Genomic DNA, 18,072 nt, shown 5'->3' with positions numbered 1-18,072 from the left:
GCTGTGGGCAACTGAGGAGAAGCAGATACAAGGAAAGCTTCCTGCCCTCCCCCATTTGCTTAGAAGCAGAGCATAGATTTACAAAGGTGTCTGTCCTCCCCTCTCAACCAGTGAAGACAACTCTACACCTGAATCAGCCAAAGAAAGCATCAGAGGAATCCACATAACAAACTCCCATTTATTTGCCTTTCCAGGATACCCACACATAGAAGCTCAAAGTCCTTTTCCATTGTCTTGCCAGTTTTCTAAAAGTGTTACTGTTCTTTGTTGAAGAGGCCTTACAAGACAGATTTCTAAACCATCTCTTCGAGTTTTATTCGTTTCCTGGCTATTTTCCAAGAAATATACATGTTACTAAACTTGTTTTTCTTTTGTTAATCTGTCTTTTGTACAGGGGTCTGTCCAGCTAAGAACTCTTAAGGGTACAGAGAAAATTATTTTTCTCCCGTATACTATTTTCTTGGTTCTTCATATATCAGTAATTTTGTACTGAATCTGGAATTCTAATTTGTAGACTGCTACCTTGCTTGTATTGAATTGCAAATTGTTTCTTGGGCAGCAGCTCTGATCTCAGTTTAGACATGCTGTCTTTAGCTGAGCTTCTTTGAGTCTGTTCGAGGCATGCACAGTTCAAAATTTGGTTAGATATACATTTACGTAATATTTGAGGATCCTTTCTCTGGCTCATCTCTCTTCCCCATTGTCTTTAAAAGCCACAGGTACCCAGTCCTCTAGTCCCCCTACTGCCACTGTGTGCACCATGCAAATGGCACTTAGCTCCAGGATAAAAGATATGGAGATGGGGACTTCCTTCACAGGACCCTCCCCCAATCACATTCTACAGAACTTGGACATCATGCAATTCTATACACAACCATATACTGTAGAACTGGGATATAATACCAAAAAGCAACTACACTCTGGTCTGCTCATTCTCCAGTGATTTTGAGTAGTGGCTTTTTATATTATACACAAGTTCTACAGTCATTTTCTACAGGAAGTCCTCCAGTAGGGCCCATCATTACTGGAAGTAAACGTCCATTAAAATTACTTTTTAAGTTAAAAAATATTTCCAGTATATGCACCTTCTTGTGTACTCAGTTGCACTTAATACTTTTAAAACCTCCATCCCTGCCCACATTTTTAAGCCATTGTAAGTAACAGCTGGGCATTCAGAGATGGGTATATCCATTTTAAGATCACCAATTATGCCAAAGAGAACTTAAATGGGCATATCTGCAAGTATATATTTCTGTTATAATATGGGTATTGATATGATTTTCCCCCTTAACATTATATGTATTTATTTGCCCAAGATTATAATGGGCAGGCTAGACAATGGATTCTATTAAGTGACTAAAACACAGCAAATGTGCTTACTTAAATAAAATGATAAAGATAGCACACTAATGAATGCAGTATCAATGATATTCCACCCATCTCAGGTGATGCAGCAGGTACTATACAAACAGTTTCATTCTCCCAATCTTTGCTTACTAGCAATGCTTTCTGGACTTATTCCCTACAGTTTTGATGATGTGCTTACAAATGTATTTTACTTTGCTGCTGTTAATGAATGTGCCCAAAAGAATAATTGTCTGATTCTCCATCCAACTGCTTAATAACTTTTGACTCCAAGTTAGTAATTTAAGCCTCCTGAGTCTTGCCCTTTGGTTTTTACTGTAATCAAAGAGATACAAAATAATTTACATGAGAAGGAAAACACTGGAGTAATACCTCTTTAACACCTGGTGTTGCAGAACCTGTAAGAGAGTAGGAAGTTTTATCTATTCCTCACACCCTTCTTTTTTGCTCTCAGAATTCTGATTATATTCAGAGCAGCAATGCATCCAGCCCTAGAAGAGCTGCTTGCTTTCCCAGACTCCCTTATGAACAATGCTGGCTGTGTGACACAGTTCTGACCAGTGAGACCTAAGTTCAAGTCATCCAGGAGATCTTGGAAGGTTCTTATTTTTCTTGATAAAAGAGACACAGTTGGCACGCCCCTTTTCTCTCCTTCCCCTCTGCTAAAAACTTGGATATAGTGTCTGGGGCTACATCAGCCATCTTGTACTACAACAGAACAAACAAGAGAGAAAGACCAAAATAGTTGCTGAAATTCTGGCCCTGAACTTGTCGGAGCTAATCAACACCAACAGCCATCTACCTCTACACTTCCTGTTATATAGGGAAAATAATCTGATTAAGATACAGCAATCCCCCCTTATCCACGGGGATACATTCTAAGACCTCCAATGGATGCCTGAAACCTCAAACAGCAACAAGCCCTATGTTTTCTCCTATGCAATAATGGGCAGGTAGCAAATACAGCGTGGATATGTTGCACAAAGGGATGATTCACATCCAAAGGAGGATGGTGAGAAATTTCGTTATACTACTCAGAAAAGTGCAAAATTTAAAACTTATGAATTGTTTATTTCTGGAATTTTCCATTTAATATTTTCAGACTGTGGTTGACTGTGGGTCACTGAAACCACAGAAGGCAAAACCAAGGACAAGGGGGGACTACCGTACTTGTAGGTTGAGTTTTCTCCTTATTGTAGCTGAATGCAGGCCTAACACACATTCCATGCAGTCTTAGCTCTGTCATGACAACCTCAGTCCAAAGCAAATGCTATTCACTCTTCATGCCTCATAAATGTTGCTGGATTATATTTTTAAGGCTTATAATTACTTACTCCAACTCCCTTTAATATTTTCCAAAATTTCACTGAAAAAACCATTTCTCTGTCCTTTGCTTTAAGGTACTTTTTCTGATTTCTCTTTTTCTAAGTACCTCTCATAAAAGAGACTTGTAAGTTGCTTATACTGGAACCACAGTCTTGTAAACAAAGAAAATTTATTACACTATAATCCTATTTGCATTTTATGGAGATTACTAACCAGGAGAAATTTTAACTGGTTCATCTCATTTAATACTGGTATTATAAAGATAACTAACAATTATCCAGCACTTATTACGTGCCTGGCACTAAGTGCCTTATGTGATATTTCAATTAATCTTTACATTACCAAGTGATTCTGTTTTTTAGGTGAAAAACCTGAGGACTACTCAAGGTCATGTAACAATAAGAAACTGAGCTCTTGGAACCCTGACTAGCCTGTCTAATTCCAAAGTTCCTGGGCTCACATGCTCTGCTTAGTGTGAAAGTTTTTTCTTGAGTCTATCTGCACACTTTACCTTTAGATCTTCAAGACTTACAGCCTTCACTCAATCACACCATATGAATATAAATGCATACCTGCCAGAGAGCACAGAAAGGGCCAGAGTAGTTAAAGAACTTTGGAGATTTCATCTCTGACTCTGAGATGGATTTTTAGCAATTACATTGCAATCAGAAAGAAACTGCTCATTTTCTATATGGTAGGCAATTTTCCCAAACAAGGATGCCCAAATACATTATAAAGCAAAAATATACTGAGGTGGATGTCAATCAACCATTGTAAAAGTCCTTGTAAGGTATCACTGTACCTATTATTGCAAGTGATGCATGATGCATGTTTATGGCAAGATTGATTTCTCTTCCTCACAGAGTTTTTCATAGTAATAAATCTTAGAATTTAGACGGGAGCACTTTTCTCCCAGGGGGATGCAGAGGGAGGAGAGCAGGTGGAGGGGAAGAGAGGGGAAGAAAGAGAGAGACTGACAGACACTAGGTGATAATTAAGCATACAAACTACCCTAGTTACGTTCTTGAAATCCCTCTTTAGCCATGATATTTTTTTCCATGTATTTCACAAAAGGAATAATTTACTTCCTAATTTGTTGTTTCCTAGAACGTATACACATTTTCTGTACCTCTTTGCCTGGACTCTAGATTTTAGCCAAGGGGAGGATTCAGCTCAGCATGTTCATAAGCTTTGTTTGGTATTGCGTATTGAAAAAATAAAAAGTTGATTTTACAAGTTTTTACAATTTTACAAATATAGGTGATTAGAATGGATCAATACTCTAAAAACTGTTCCTGAAGATAAAAACTCAAATTTTCCTTATCCTGCCATAAAGCTTAGCAAGCATAATATAAAAGGTATATTAATAACTTAATATATGATAAAATACCCAGCATTATATACATTTCTGTAACTTTCAGATACCCATGAAACAGGTAAGAAAAAAAAGAAAATATAGAACATTAGCAAATTTTGAGTCTAAGGTTATTTTATTATTCTTCTGAAAAACAAATAATCAATGCTTTCCATATGTCAGGAACTGTTATTGGGACATGTGGGGAAAATAGGATAATTTAGTCAGGCTCCCTCGGCTCAGGTCTGGCTGAGGGGTCAACAGCACATTTCTTGTAAACAAGTTGTGTGGGTAGAGTTAGCGCACATGTGCACCAATGTATCTTTTTAGTTTTGTAGCTATTGTGTGTTCTGCAGTTTGTGAAGCAGGCTGGCAGCAGGGCAGAGAGCTTGCATCTAACAACAGAGCACATTTACTCTGCTGGCAGCTGCTCAGTTTCAGTTTTTTCTTCGGACTTTGCTGGTAGCAGTTGAGTTTTTGAGTTTCTCTTCGCACTGCCTAGCTCATAGTGTTGTGTGTGCTGAACAAAGACTATTCCTACTTCAGCCAAGGCTCCAAGGACCTTTGTGCCAGTTACCTAGCTCATAGACCTGCGTTGTAAAGGGTTTATGAATGAGCTCTAGGGGTGAGCTTCAGACCCTAGCTCTAGCTCCACAATTGGTGTAGTCAGCAGGATTGCACCACAATTGGTATAGTTGGTGCAGGATTCTGAGCAGGTACAGGAGCCAAGAAGCCCTTGGAGGAGGAGGAAATGTGGCTACTTTTGAACATGCTGTGCACCGTGGCCACTTTCCTGTTGACTAGGATCTGGTTGCTGTTCACGGTAATGCAAGGCAGCATAGACCAGGCACTGAAGCGGAAAGCCCCTTGGCGGGGGGGGGGGGGGGGGGGGGGGAGGAAATGTGGCTGTCTTTGAGCATGTGGTGCCCAGTGGCCACTTTTCTGCTGACCAGAGCCTGGCTGCTGATTACTCTGCTGCAAACTGATCAAGAGCTGAAGAAGAAAGCAGAGTTGTTCGAAGCACAGACAATTATCCTGGAGAATGATGTGCAGCAACTGGAAGATACAAAGCAGAAAGCAGAGTTGTTGAAAGCATGGATGAATGTCCTGGAGGATGACATGCAGCGACTGGCCACTCCAGCCTCTCACACCAGGGAAGACGACAAACCCAGTGGTGAGTTGGGGGAGACCGTGCATCCCTAGGCATGACCTGCCATGCAGCAGAAAATGAAATGCTAGCAGCCTATGGGACCAGGTGGACAACCAGTGGGCAATCCACAGGTGACCCAATTTACCACCTATGTCCCATATACCCAGGTTGAGTTAGTTGACTTGGGGAGACAGTTTCGGTAGAAACAGGGGGAGCCCCCGGTGGCTTGGCTGTTGTAGTTATGTGACCTAGGGGTGGATAGTGTGATGTGCTCTTGTGAGGAGATGGAAAAATTGGCCTTCATCACCATGCACCCATCTCTGAGGCAGAGGCTGCAGAATAGCCGCAGGTATCCACAAGGGCCATGTAATCACTCCTTAATGGAATGGGTGAGTGCAGCTGCCCGAATCGTGTGAGCAAATGCTAGAGAACTGCCCAAGATTGTCAGTAAATGGTAAATGTATGCTGAGTTAGTTCAAATAATTCGAGAGCTGGGGATGCGGCAGTCCATGTTTAATGTGAACACTCGTGGTCCAGACGATGAAAATTTTACAGGCAGCGTGAGAGACATAGTGCTGCAGAATGCACTGTCAACGTCCTTTGGGTCACTGATGGCCATACTGGCCCCATACATTGGTCGCCCTATACATGAGGTAATGACCACAATAGCCAGCCTGGGTGAAGAAGAGGAGAGGAGACAAGCAAAAGGGTTCTGAAAGGTGGCTAAGACCAAACCCCCAAGAAATACTCGGGATTTTATCCCAAAGGGACCAAGCAAGACTTGCCGTAAAACAGATGTGGCTTGACTTGCTTGCAGCAGGGGTTGATAGGAAGAAAACTGACCAGCAGCCAAATGCAGTTCTGTTTGTCTTGTGGAAGCAATTATGCCCTGGACAGCATTTTATTAAACGTCCAGAAACAGGTAGCAAGGTATGCTCAGTGGATTTAAAGGACTTTTTGGTTGCTCCCAAGGAGGCAGATGAAATGTTCAATTTTGAATAGGGAGCAGGACAAGATGCTTGTCTTTTGGGGGCAGGTGAGGACCAGAGGTCTCATGTTGAGTTGGCAATGATGAAGCTGATGCACTGGCTAAGGTAAGATGGCTGGAGAGAGCTCCAGCAGCTGATGTGGCTGGGTGGCTACATTGGAGAATGCAGCAATGCTGGCTGCAAGACCGGGTGGTTGATGGCTTGCCGGGTGCTGTGTAAACCTGAGAAAGAATGCTCCTGATGAGCAGATGTGCGCCTGATGAGCAGATGGGTGCCCCTGATGGGCAGATAACTCGTGTGAGAGTGCCCCCGACATGGTGGCAGGTGAATCTTGTGGCACCACTGCCAAAGTCAGAGAGTTACTAGTCTTCTGTTTGTATGGCCTTGTGGGGCCCCAAACCAAGTAAGATACCTATTCCTGCAACCATTCTTTCTCAGGATGGCAAACTGGCATATATCTTACCAGAGGGGCGAGAACTTCCCGTATCGGTACCAATAACCTTTCTGTCTTTTTGCCCAGTGTTCTGGCTGCAGACACTGCACCAGAGTTGACTGGGCATATACATACGTTGGTGTGATCACCTACTGAATATGCACTGCACTTCACATCAGTATGACTACAAGATTCCCATGGAAAATCACACCAGTGATGACTACTAACTGGACATGTGTGACTAAAGGACACAGAAAGGACAGAACTACAGGACAGCCTTAAGGACAAGCCTTAAGGCATACCAAACAGACAATAGGTTGCATAAATAAAAGGGTCATTTATCCTCCCTAAGGGAACATCCTGGAAGATTTTTAACGTGGAGATTGTACGGGGAGGGACTCTGAAGGGGTGGATTGTGGGGAAAATAAGATAATTTAGTCAGGCTCCCTCAGCTCAGGTCTAGCTGGGGAGTCAGCAGCACATTTCCTGTAAACAAGTTGTGTGGGTGGAGTTAGTGTGCATGTGCACCAATGCTATCTTTTTAGTTTTGTAGCTATTGTGTGTTCTGCAGTTTGTGAAGCAGGCTGGCAGCAGGGCAGAGAGCTTGCATCTAACAGTAGAGCACGTTTACTCTGCTAACAGCTGCTCAGTTTCAGTTTTTCTTTGGACTTTGCTGGTAGCAGTTGAGTTTTTGAGTTTCTCTTCGCACTGCCTAGCTCATAGTGTTGTGTGTGCTGAACAAAGACTATTCCTACTTCAGCCAAGGCTCCAAGGACCTTTGTGCCAGTTACCTAGCTCATAGACCTGCATGTGAAGGGTTTGTGAATGGGCTTGAGGGGTCTGTGAGCCTCAGACCCTAGCCCTAGCTCCACAGGACAAAAAGTAGAATAAGATTGGTTCCATGCTGACACCACCTCGCCCCTGCCAAGTTCCTGGTCTAATGAGACAAACATAAAAATAATTATGATTCTGCACGATAAATGCCTGGCTAGTAATATACAACATGGTACATTCAGGAAAATGTATATGTACACGTAGACTGATACATGAAGACTGCAGACATGTCTGCAGCCTGGAGCTACAAGGAAAATGGTACATCTTGGAAAACAATCTTTGATTTGCTCTTGCAGAAGGTATTGAGGAATTCACTAAGGTTGCTATCAGATATGTGCTCCCTGAGGCAGGCTGGTGGGGGTATGGACTGGAGAAAGAACATTTCATAATCTCAGATCTCCTAGGCTAACGATCATTTGTAAGTAAAATGCTCTGTGATGGTTTATATACATGAAGGGTATGGGCTTGGTTTTCAAACATTCCATTCTGCAAACAAAAAAGTATAAAACAAAAGTATCCCAATCCTTACCTCAGAGTTACTTATTGAAATTGGGGGGTGGGGGCAGCTGTATCTTTTGACAGTAAAGAATTAGACGGTAGTTGGAAACATCCACTTTCACTAATCCTATTTTCACTAAACAGGTCCTTACCTAAACTGAATCTGAATCAAGAAAATGCTATTTGCTTAAATGTTTGAAAAGAGCTCAATTTGCTAAAAAAACAAGCATAGATTACACAATCAGCTCTGTTTCTGTTTTTCTTTCAAACTCAAAAATATTATAGAAAATATTATAGATTATGTATCCTAAGCACACACCTCAGTCCAATTTTGATGTTTATCACAAATATTCATTGATAATCTCCTGTGTATACTCTCTAGGGGATATATATTCTAACCACAAGGAAGTTTATAATTGCAATAAAAAGCCAAGACAAACTGCTAAGTCATGGTATATTAATAAGTTGCACACAAAGGCTCAAAACATACATAATTACAGTTAAAGGAATGATAAGGAGCCCAGGGAGACAGTGGAATTTTGAGGTTAAACCATGTTTAATTATGGAAAGCTCTCCTTGAAAAGTTAAGTTTATTTCGATTAAACAATTGCTGCTTGGTATTAACTAAAATCTATGGAGGAGAGAGGAACATTTTCTGAAAAGGAAACTTGTATTCAATTCTATTCAAGCAAAGTTTGCTCAGAACCTATTCTAGCCCTAGCAGGCTGCTAGCTGTGCCTTCAGAGTACACTCCCTCACCCAGGACCTCCACAAAGTATATTTCATGGTCCTTGTCTTACATTAGCTTATAGAGTAACATCTAGAAGACCAAGATGTTGACAATGTCTACATAACATTCTAGATACAGAATAGAGATTTTTAAAAAGTAAAATTATGCCATTAATATGTAAAAATGGTTCTAGTAAAACAATAAACTTTTTTTCCCATTACATTTAATCATTCGTTGAACAGACACTACTGAGTACCATGTTCCTAGCTCAATATCAAGTGGTGATGATATTTAAAAATAATAACAACTAAAGCATATTTAACAAAAATTCTGTTCTCAAAGAGTAAAGTGGGAAGAAAAACAAAAATGAATTACAGTATGACTTTGGTAATCACGGATTACATGTTCAGAGATCCTGTTTGAGGTTTCAAGCATAACCATCTGAATCTGAAGACTCCTGTCACAATATACGGCAATTTGCAATTCTGTTGAGGCCAGAATGTGAACAGCATGAGCCGGCAGAATTGTGGGCAGAATTCCCAACCTCCACATCTCCAAGTGGCTTTGCTATTACTTATCCTCACCACCATCAGCAGAAGTCCCTTGGCCTGGGGATCTTGTTAAAAAGCAGATTATGGTTCACTGGGTCTGGATGGAATCTGCATTTCTAAGAGTCTTTTGGGGAATGTTGATGATTTTGGTCCACATATCTCACCTGAGAAAGTACACAGAGTATATCCTTCCCCCACCCCCCATGCAACACGCAAACTACTTCAGTTCATTTTGAATAAATAGAAAAAGAATTATATTTCTCTCAGCAATTGAGAAGTGCACATTTCCTTATGTTTCCGTAACGTATTATGATGTCAAAAAAATTTTGAGGCAAAAGAGAATCCTCTTTTAAACAAAAACATTCAAAATTAAATAATTAGAAAATTAAGCATTTCCAATAGCTCACAATTATGCCAAGTTATAGCTACCAAGTAAAGTTTTCCTGATTTTATTTCTCTGTAGAGAAACTTTTAAATCCTTCAGATTGACCAGAAACTATAAAACTCCTAGAAGAGAACACAGGGGAAAAACTCCTGGACACTGTCCTTAGCAATGATCTTTTGAATATTACACCAAAAGCTCAGGACACAAAAGCAAAAATAAACAAATGAGACTACATCAAACTGAAAAGCTCCTACACAGCAAAGGAAACAGTCAACAAAAAGGGACAGCAGCCTGTGGACTGGGAAAAACATTTGCAAACCATATGTCTGATAAGGGGTTAATACCTAAAATTCATAAAGAACTCATACAATTCAATAGTGGAAAAACAAATAACCCAATTAAAAAGTGGGCTAAAGACCTAAATAGACATTTCCCCAAAGAAGTCATAAAAACAGCCAACAGGTATATGAAAGGGTGCTCAACATCATTAATCACCAGGGAAATGAAAATCAAAGCCACCATGACATACCACTTCACATCCATTAGGATGGTTATGATCAAAACAAATGTTGGCAAGTGTGCGGGGAAATAGGAACTCTTGCACACTGCTTGTAGGAAGGTAGACTGGTACATCCACTGTTGAAAACAGTATGGAGGTTTCTACCATATATCCCAGCAATCAATCCCTCTTCTGGGCATATAACCAAAGGAAATGAAGTCACCACTTTGTAAAAATATCTGTACTTCCATGTTCACTGCAGCATTATTCACACAATAGCCAAGATATGGAAACCTAAGTGTTCCTCCATGTGTGAATGGATAAAGAAACTGTGGTAAATATGTACAATGGAATATTATTCAGCCCTAAAAAAGAACAAGATCTTGCCATTTGTCACAACATGGATGAGCCTGGAGGGATACTATGCTAAGTGAAATAAGCCTGACAGATAACGAAAAATATTGCATGATCTCACTTACATGTGGAATTATTAAAAAAAAATTCAAATTCAAATATGCAGAGATAGAGAACAAAAGCACTGGTTACCAGAGGTGGAGGTGGGGGAGAACAAATAGGGAGGTGTTGTTCAGAGGACACAAAGTAGCAGATACGTAGGATGAACAAATCTAGACATCTAACGCACAACATGAGGACTACAGGTAATGGAATTGTTCTGTATATGGGATTCATGCTAAATAAGTAGATTTCAGCTGTTCTTGCCTCAAAAACAAACGGGTAACTATGAGAGATGATGATACATTCATTTGCCTAACTTGAATGCTCACTGCCTGGTTCTAGAGGTACATTTCCAACAAGTTCCACTGGTATGGTATCACAGGAATTTCTCTGCCAGCCAGTGAGCTATAGCAACACCCTCCCTGACAAGTTCAAGATGTCAGCCTGGCTGCAGGGCTCTAAATGTATGCTCTTAACATTTATGCTCTTGGGTAATCTCTCTGCTCGAGTGCAGGCTGGACTTACTGCCTTGCTTGTAATGAATAGAATATGGCAGAAGTAATGGTATGTCACTTTTGAGATTGCATTATAAAATGACCACAGCTTCTATTTTTGGGTGCTCTTGTACACTTTCTCTCTTTGGTCACTTAGTCTGGGGAGAGCCGGTGGCTATGTCATGAGGCAGCCCTATAGAAAGGCCCATATGGTGCAAAACAAGCATCCAGCCAATAGCTAGTGAGGCCTGCCAACAACCACGTGCATGGGCTTGGCAGCAGATTCTCCTGCCCTAGTTGAGCCTTTTAATGACTGCGGCTTCGGCTTCGTGAGAGTCCCTGAGCCATGATTGCCAAGAACCTGCACTAGATTTCTGATCTTCAGATGGTGTGTGAGACAAGTGCTTACAAAGTTGCTAAGTCTGGGGGTAATTCATTACACTGCAACAAACAGCTAATAACAGAGGCCTTTTTCTTGAGTGCCCTCTCAGCCCTTGAGGTGGGGCTGCTCCTTACATCTGCTATTCCTATATTCTTTAGAGTTCTCTTTACTTCTTCTGAGGCAATCAATTGTTATTCCAATATCATTACAGAGAATAATTCTTTTTATTAAACTTTTCCTATCAAATTCTGTGTGGTTTCCATTTTCTGATTGGACCCTGTTGATACACAAGATAAAGGTGATGCTGTTGCTCAAAGAATCACACTTTGAGAACCAGTGGTTTGTATTAATTCAGCTTCTGGAGCTGGGCTCAGTGTTCCCCTTAAGTCTGCAGCCATAACAATGTCAAGAAAAAGGAAAGGATGAAACGGCTGTGAGATAGGAAACTAAGAATGTTTGCTTCATTGGCTCACTGCTTTTCATAATATTAGGACCAATATTATAAAAAATGTCATAAAAGCCTACCTATAGAAATATGACTCAGACAAGCAGACTTGAGCAGTTTTAGAATTGGGGGTGAATTTTATTGATTGATTACACCACACATATATGTAGCTAACCTAAAATAAGATCAGGTAAATTACTTAAAGAATACTTAGTAAGAAACTGAAACTACACAATGCTTAATTTACAAATTAACAAGTCATCCTCTGTATTAGTATTAGTTTCCTAGGGCTGCCATAAAGTACCACAAAGTGGGTGTCTTAAAACAAGAGAAATGTACTGTATCACAGTCTGAAGGCTACAAGCCCCAAATCAGTGTCAGCAGGGCCATGTGCTCCTTCTGACACCTACAGGTGCAGAATCTTTCCTTGCCTCTTCTAGCTTCCAGTGTTGGCTGGTAATCCTCGGCATTCCTTGTCTGGTAGAGCCATCATTCCAATCTCTGCCTCTGTCAACACATGGCCATCTTATTCCGTGTATCTGTGTGTAAAGCTACTCGAACATGCCAGTTGTCGGGCTCTTTTTACCTGCCAGTAATCCTGAACCAACTGGGCCAATTGTCGAGCTAGGGCTGGGTCTGGTCTTCACAGACCCCTCAAGCCCGTTCACAGGCTGGGTCCCCAGACCCCTCACATGCCAGGCTGGGTCACCAGACCCCTTACACACAGGTCTATGAGCTAGGTAACTGGCAAACAGGTCCTTGGAAGCCACAGGTTGAAAAGCATGGCTGTGCTGAGTGGAGGCTGCCCAAGGCAGTCCTCAGCCAGCCTGCTTCACAAGCTCTGAAGAACACAAGAATAGCAGCAAAACTAAAAAGGATACATTGGTGTGCATGCGCACTAACTCCACACCCCACCCCACCCTCACCCCATTTGCTTACAAAGGATGTGCTGAACCACACACAACTAGACCTGAGGAGAGGGTCCTGACCAAGCCATTCTATTTTCCCAACACTCTGCCTCTCTTCTGTTCTTACAAGGAAACCAGTCACACTGGGTAATGGGTTTACACTACTCAAGTATGACCTGATCTTAATTAATTACATCTGCCACGATTTTACTTCCAAATAAGGTCACATTATGAGGTCCTGGTGGTTAGGACTTCAGCACATCTTTTTGAGAGAAGAACACAATTAGACCCACAACACTCATTTTCATGAAATTTCATGTCTATCAAAAGAAATGCATAGTTTGATATCATCTAACTGCATTCTTAACATATTTTAAGAAGTAAAAATGTAAAAATCTATCAATCGTAAAAATATCTAATAAAGAAGACAGTGGCACTTAATTCATATTCATTTTATCTTATGGCTTTCCTATAACCACCTTTTAAAACGACTATCCCTCTCTCCCTTTAATGTTTTCTCATGTTCACATTCAAGAACAATACAATTTCCATTTTCCCCTTTCTTTAGCATGTAATCACAACCACTGGCGTAGATTCCCCACCCCAACTTATTTTAAGTAATAATCTTACTACTTATTATGCACAGAGATATCACAAGCCCCATTAGCTATTTGTGGTTTAATTTTCTCTTAAACGTAAGTCAGTTTGTTATATAGCTGAGATCAAAACCACATTTATCCAGATATAAATGGTAAAAAGAAAAATACACAATTTCAGAACTTTTGAGTTGGACCAGCATTTATATTGTGATGTTGAAAATGAAATTCACCTGCTCCCACATCTCTGTTCTCATGGAGACTGTTACCCCCATCAGATGGCTGTCGAGTTCATTTCATTCATCTTTCACTAAACATTGCAATAGCCTCCTTACTCCAAGGTTAGTATTGAGATACTAACTGATAATATATATCAATGATGGATATTTTTTAATGCTTGCCAGAGATTTATTTTTGTTATAAAGAATTTGAAGACTAAATCACAAATATAGCAGATATATGTATATAAAAACAGAGGAAATCTAGACAAACACCAATATTGACATGAATTCTAAAACATGATTTAATGGGCAGAGACAGGCTAACGTTCATTGAGGCCCTACAGAAGGTAGCACATCAGGCAGTTTGCCAGGCAATTTATAGACTTTAATTCAGTCACTAACATCCCCGTAAGTGAAGAATTGTTATCCACAGTTTTTAACCACATATTAAACAAAAAAGGCTGAGAGAAGTTATTTGCCCAAGATTCCACATTCAGACCAATGGCTCTTTCAAGACTGCCTTTGAGACAGAGTAAGACTAGGCCTGTGAACCAAACTGACTCCATTTTCCCTGCAGAGGACACTTTGTTACTTTTCCACTCCTCAGTCATAAGACCCCCAAAGGCACATGTTTACCCCATGGCCTGCCCTGATAAAATAGACTAACAGAAGAACAGATACTCACTGAGTTGCAAAACCCCTCCCCAAGGCTTGTATACTGTAATTGTAAAAATTAAGTTACAGATTAACCTTAAGACACTTCAAGGTGACCACTACAATGACCCTCCTGCGGTAACAATAAGGACCACCACCACCATCTCGGTCCTACTGAGCAGGTGCAAGGACCAAAGCTTTAACTGAGCATCTGACCATGACCCAACCAGGAAGAACAGAATGGACCACCTCCAGTGATGCTGGCCTGCACCCTTTAACTCCTTTCCCTATAAAAGACCCTGAACAGCTCCCCTGGGAGGGAGGGGGGGGCCTAGCTTTCCCGTATCTACCCCCTGTATGCATAAGTCTATCCTCGCTTTTAATAAAGCCTTGCTTGCTTTACTGCTGGGTGCATTGTTCATTTCTACGACTTTGGGACCCAAGAGCCTAATTCAGTAATACCTTCTTAGTTTTGGCCAACTTAACCCCTTTCAAATATAAAATGCATGGGGAGCCAGGGACGTGCAGTGGAACTTGGATCAGTAAATCAGTGGAAATGACAACCTGGTGAACGTATGGTTTTACCAACATGACAACAGTGTGCTGATGCTCACATCTTCCTCTACTTCCACTCTTCCCCTCCAAATCAGTCTGTTCAAAGACCTTTGTTCAGCCAACTATAAAAGCATTTAGGATCTGCCCTTCTTTGTGAGTTCATCTCCCCAGGGGGGCGCCCACGTCACACGAAACATATTAGATAAATTTGTGGGCTTTCCTCCTGCTCATCTGTGTTTTGTCAATTTAATTTCCTGGCCCAGCTCAGGACCTTAGGAAGGTAAAGTTTTGCCTCCCTACCTACACCCATTTCCAATTCCTGGACACTCGGACAAAAAGGACCAAGGCGACGCGACTGTTTGACAACAACGCTTTTCTGCTGTTGTTCCCAGCTCGTGAATCCCGGGGGTGAGGACGGGGGCTGGGCGGGACCGAAAAAAACATAGCCGGCCTCGGGAAGGCCCGTGCAGCGGGGCGGCCCGCGCGTCCAGACGGAGGGGCGCGGTCGGCGCAGCGGCCTCCGCCCGAGGGGCCCCCAGCCGGCAGCCGCGAGTCCGGCGCACGCTCGCCCGGGGCGCGCGGGGACGCGGGCGCGCGCTGACGTCGGCGCGCGGGGGGCGGCGGGCGCTACCACCCGCGGCGCTCCCCTCAGCGCGCGGCCCCCGGCCCGGCCGCCGCCCGCCCCGACTCACCTTCCCGTCCTTGTGGAAAGGGAGGCCGACGTCGTCGGCGGGGGGCGGGGGCCGAGCGCCGCCCGCGTCCTCGGCCGCTCCGGCGGCCAGCACCGCGGAGGCGGCGGCCTCGTAGTCCGGGAAGGGGTTGGCGAACGCGCGCTCCTCCATCTCGGCCTCCCCGCCCAGGTGCAGCTTCAGCCTTTTCGACATGGTCTCGCCCATCGCCGCCCCGGGCCGCGGTACGGCGCGCGCGCGGGGACAAACCTCCTGCGGCGCGCCGGTCCGGCCGCGGGCTCCCTGGACGGGCACTGGCGGGGCAAGCGGGTCCTCGGGGCGGGCGGCTCGCGCATCGGGCTGCGGCCGGCGGGGACGGGCGCCGCGCACGGCGGCCAGAGCCCGGCTGGGGCGCTCCCGTGGACGAGCCCCGCGGCGACTGTGGGGCCGCCGGGCGCGCGCGGGCTCGTTCCCGCGGGACAGCCGCCGCGCCGAGCCGGCCGTCGTGGGCGGTCGCCCGCCGTCCCTGTGCGTCCCCGGACCTGGCGCACCCGCCGCGGGAGCAGCAGCCGCTGCCGCGTGATGAGGCTGCGGACGGAGATGCACCTGCAGAAGAGGAGACGGTCAGACAGCCCCAGACGCCTCCGCCGCCGGGGAGCCCCGGACGCCCCACTGCTCATCTCTGCGGGAGGGGGCGGCTGGGAGGAGGAGCGCAGGCCTTCGTTTCCTTTTCTGTTTTATTTTCAGTTCCTTTGTTTTGAATAAATGGACTTCTTCGGTAACAAGAGATTACATGAAAGCAGAGACTCTTCCAGTATTAATTTAGTTGGCCGGAAGCGGAGCAGGTGTTGTGAAAAGGACACAGGCAAACACGTGTTCGCGTTTGTATGATTTACGGTATGATTAACTTCACAGTCTCTGTCGAGTCTCCTTATTCTTCCTGTTATCTGTTTAGACTCAAATAGATGTACTGATTCCTCCTCCTTGAGGAAAATCTTATTTCAGTTTTCTTCCATTTAGCCAACACCGAGCGCCGGAAATTACAAGATGATCAGGAAGAGATTAAAAAGATAGTTTCTGCCCTCCGGGGATTCCCAATTAGTGGATGAGAAAGGCGAGGATTACAGCATAGCACGATGTGGATACTTTTCTGGAACAGGCCAGGTACACGTTAATACCTGAATAATGTAAAAAGTGGCACGGTTGAGAAACACACAGTACCAAGCACAAGAAAGGCTGTCTTTCCTGTGGCCTTCTCAGTGGGGTGATGTGGGGAAGGCCTGGCTTCCCACTGTGGTCCTGTCCTCCTGTCTGCCCCAACCCCACAAGGCTGTCATGTGAAACACAATCAACTGAGATGAGAGCATGACCATGAGAAATTAGTGTGGGAGGAAGTAAACGTAAAGGGGTACTCAGCGCAGTGTCCTGAGACTTCAAGGACAAAATCGATATAAGAGGATGATTGTTGCAGCGTCAACCCTTGGTAGCTCCACTTTCCTTCCAGGCCTTCCCCACATCTGCCTCCGTCTAGCCAGTTATTTCCTCTTCTCCATGCAAAAAGAAGTAGGCCTCTTCTGATGCCGGCTGGACTTCACTTGGGACAGCTCCAAAGCTCCCCGTTTATGAGGAGTGAGTTGGCCAGCTAGTTAACTACCTGACTTGCTAAGCAGATCATGGCACAGAAACATTCCCCCTCTCTTCTGTGTGTCTATCTGTCAATAAGACATTAGGCTTACTGTGAGATATTTTCACACTGGCGCTTTGTTAAGGTCATAGGCAAGGCCACCCTCTATGAATAGGTGGGATTTTCCCTTTAGTGAGTGTGTGTGTGTGTGTGTGTGTGTGTGTGTGTGTGTGTGTATATATATATATATATATATATATATATATATATTTATTTATTAATTTTTTTTTTGCTAGTCTTCCAGCTGGCCTGTACAGACAGGAGTTAGAACCCCTGCCTCTCTCAGAGCCCCACCCTCTTGGTCCAGATGTGGACAGATTCAGTTGTGTTTGAGGGGACACTTGTGTGGTTGGGAAAAGATAACCTCTGCCTCATGCAGGTAAGTCTGGAGCTAAGGTGCAAGGTGGTTATGTAGGGATTCCCTTAAGGGGAAGAATACATTATGCTTTTGAAACCATGTTATCTATGCACATGTTATCTTCATATGTTTTCATTTTTGTTTTGAGCCTTTGGTAAAATCTTGTTTTAATGATTTCAGACCTTTCTCACCCACATCACAGGAGTTAAGCCCCTCTGGGGTCAGAGCATTAAAGGAAGAGAGCTGTGCCCAGTCTGCAGTCACACGGGGACAGCAGTGGAAATTAATGAGCATGCCCCAAAAGGGAGCCGATCTTGGGGAGCAGGAGAGGAGTTGGAGGCACAGGGTCCAGCTACTCAACCCATGTGGTGACTCCCCATCCATTTTCATGTTTGGAGTCTCTGTCCTGGTTATTTAAAGGATAAAGTGGGTTCCGTTAAACTATCCAGCTAAGAAGCTGTCCTGTTAGCATAGGCCATAAATTGTTCTATTCTTAAAAAGACCCAGTGGTCCACCCACAAAAAGGATATAAAAAAT

General features: G+C 43.5%; 1 protein-coding gene and 1 long non-coding RNA gene across 2 annotated transcripts in view; one reads left to right on the top strand and one right to left on the bottom strand.

The window, feature by feature from the left end:
• Positions 1 to 15,899, bottom strand: part of LANCL2 (LanC like glutathione S-transferase 2) — a 50,089-nt gene extending 34,190 nt beyond the window's left edge. The window contains exon 1 of the mRNA XM_063087438.1: positions 15,518 to 15,899. Coding sequence (XP_062943508.1) covers positions 15,518 to 15,721 — 204 coding nt within the window. The 5' untranslated portion in view covers positions 15,722 to 15,899. The remainder of the gene's footprint in view (positions 1 to 15,517) is intronic.
• A 120-nt stretch (positions 15,900 to 16,019) lies between these two features.
• LOC134370330 (uncharacterized) lies at positions 16,020 to 17,550 on the top strand. Its single transcript, XR_010022661.1, has 3 exons — positions 16,020 to 16,390; positions 16,514 to 16,657; positions 17,414 to 17,550. It is a non-coding gene; the product is annotated as an uncharacterized LOC134370330 (long non-coding RNA).
• Positions 17,551 to 18,072: the final 522 nt, after the last annotated feature.

The sequence above is a fragment of the Cynocephalus volans genome, chromosome 2 (genome assembly GCF_027409185.1).
Source record: "Cynocephalus volans isolate mCynVol1 chromosome 2, mCynVol1.pri, whole genome shotgun sequence".
NCBI classification, from domain to species: domain Eukaryota; kingdom Metazoa; phylum Chordata; class Mammalia; order Dermoptera; family Cynocephalidae; genus Cynocephalus; species Cynocephalus volans.
The sequence above is the reverse complement of the archived record's forward strand: the minus strand, read 5'-3'. Positions and strand labels throughout refer to the sequence as shown.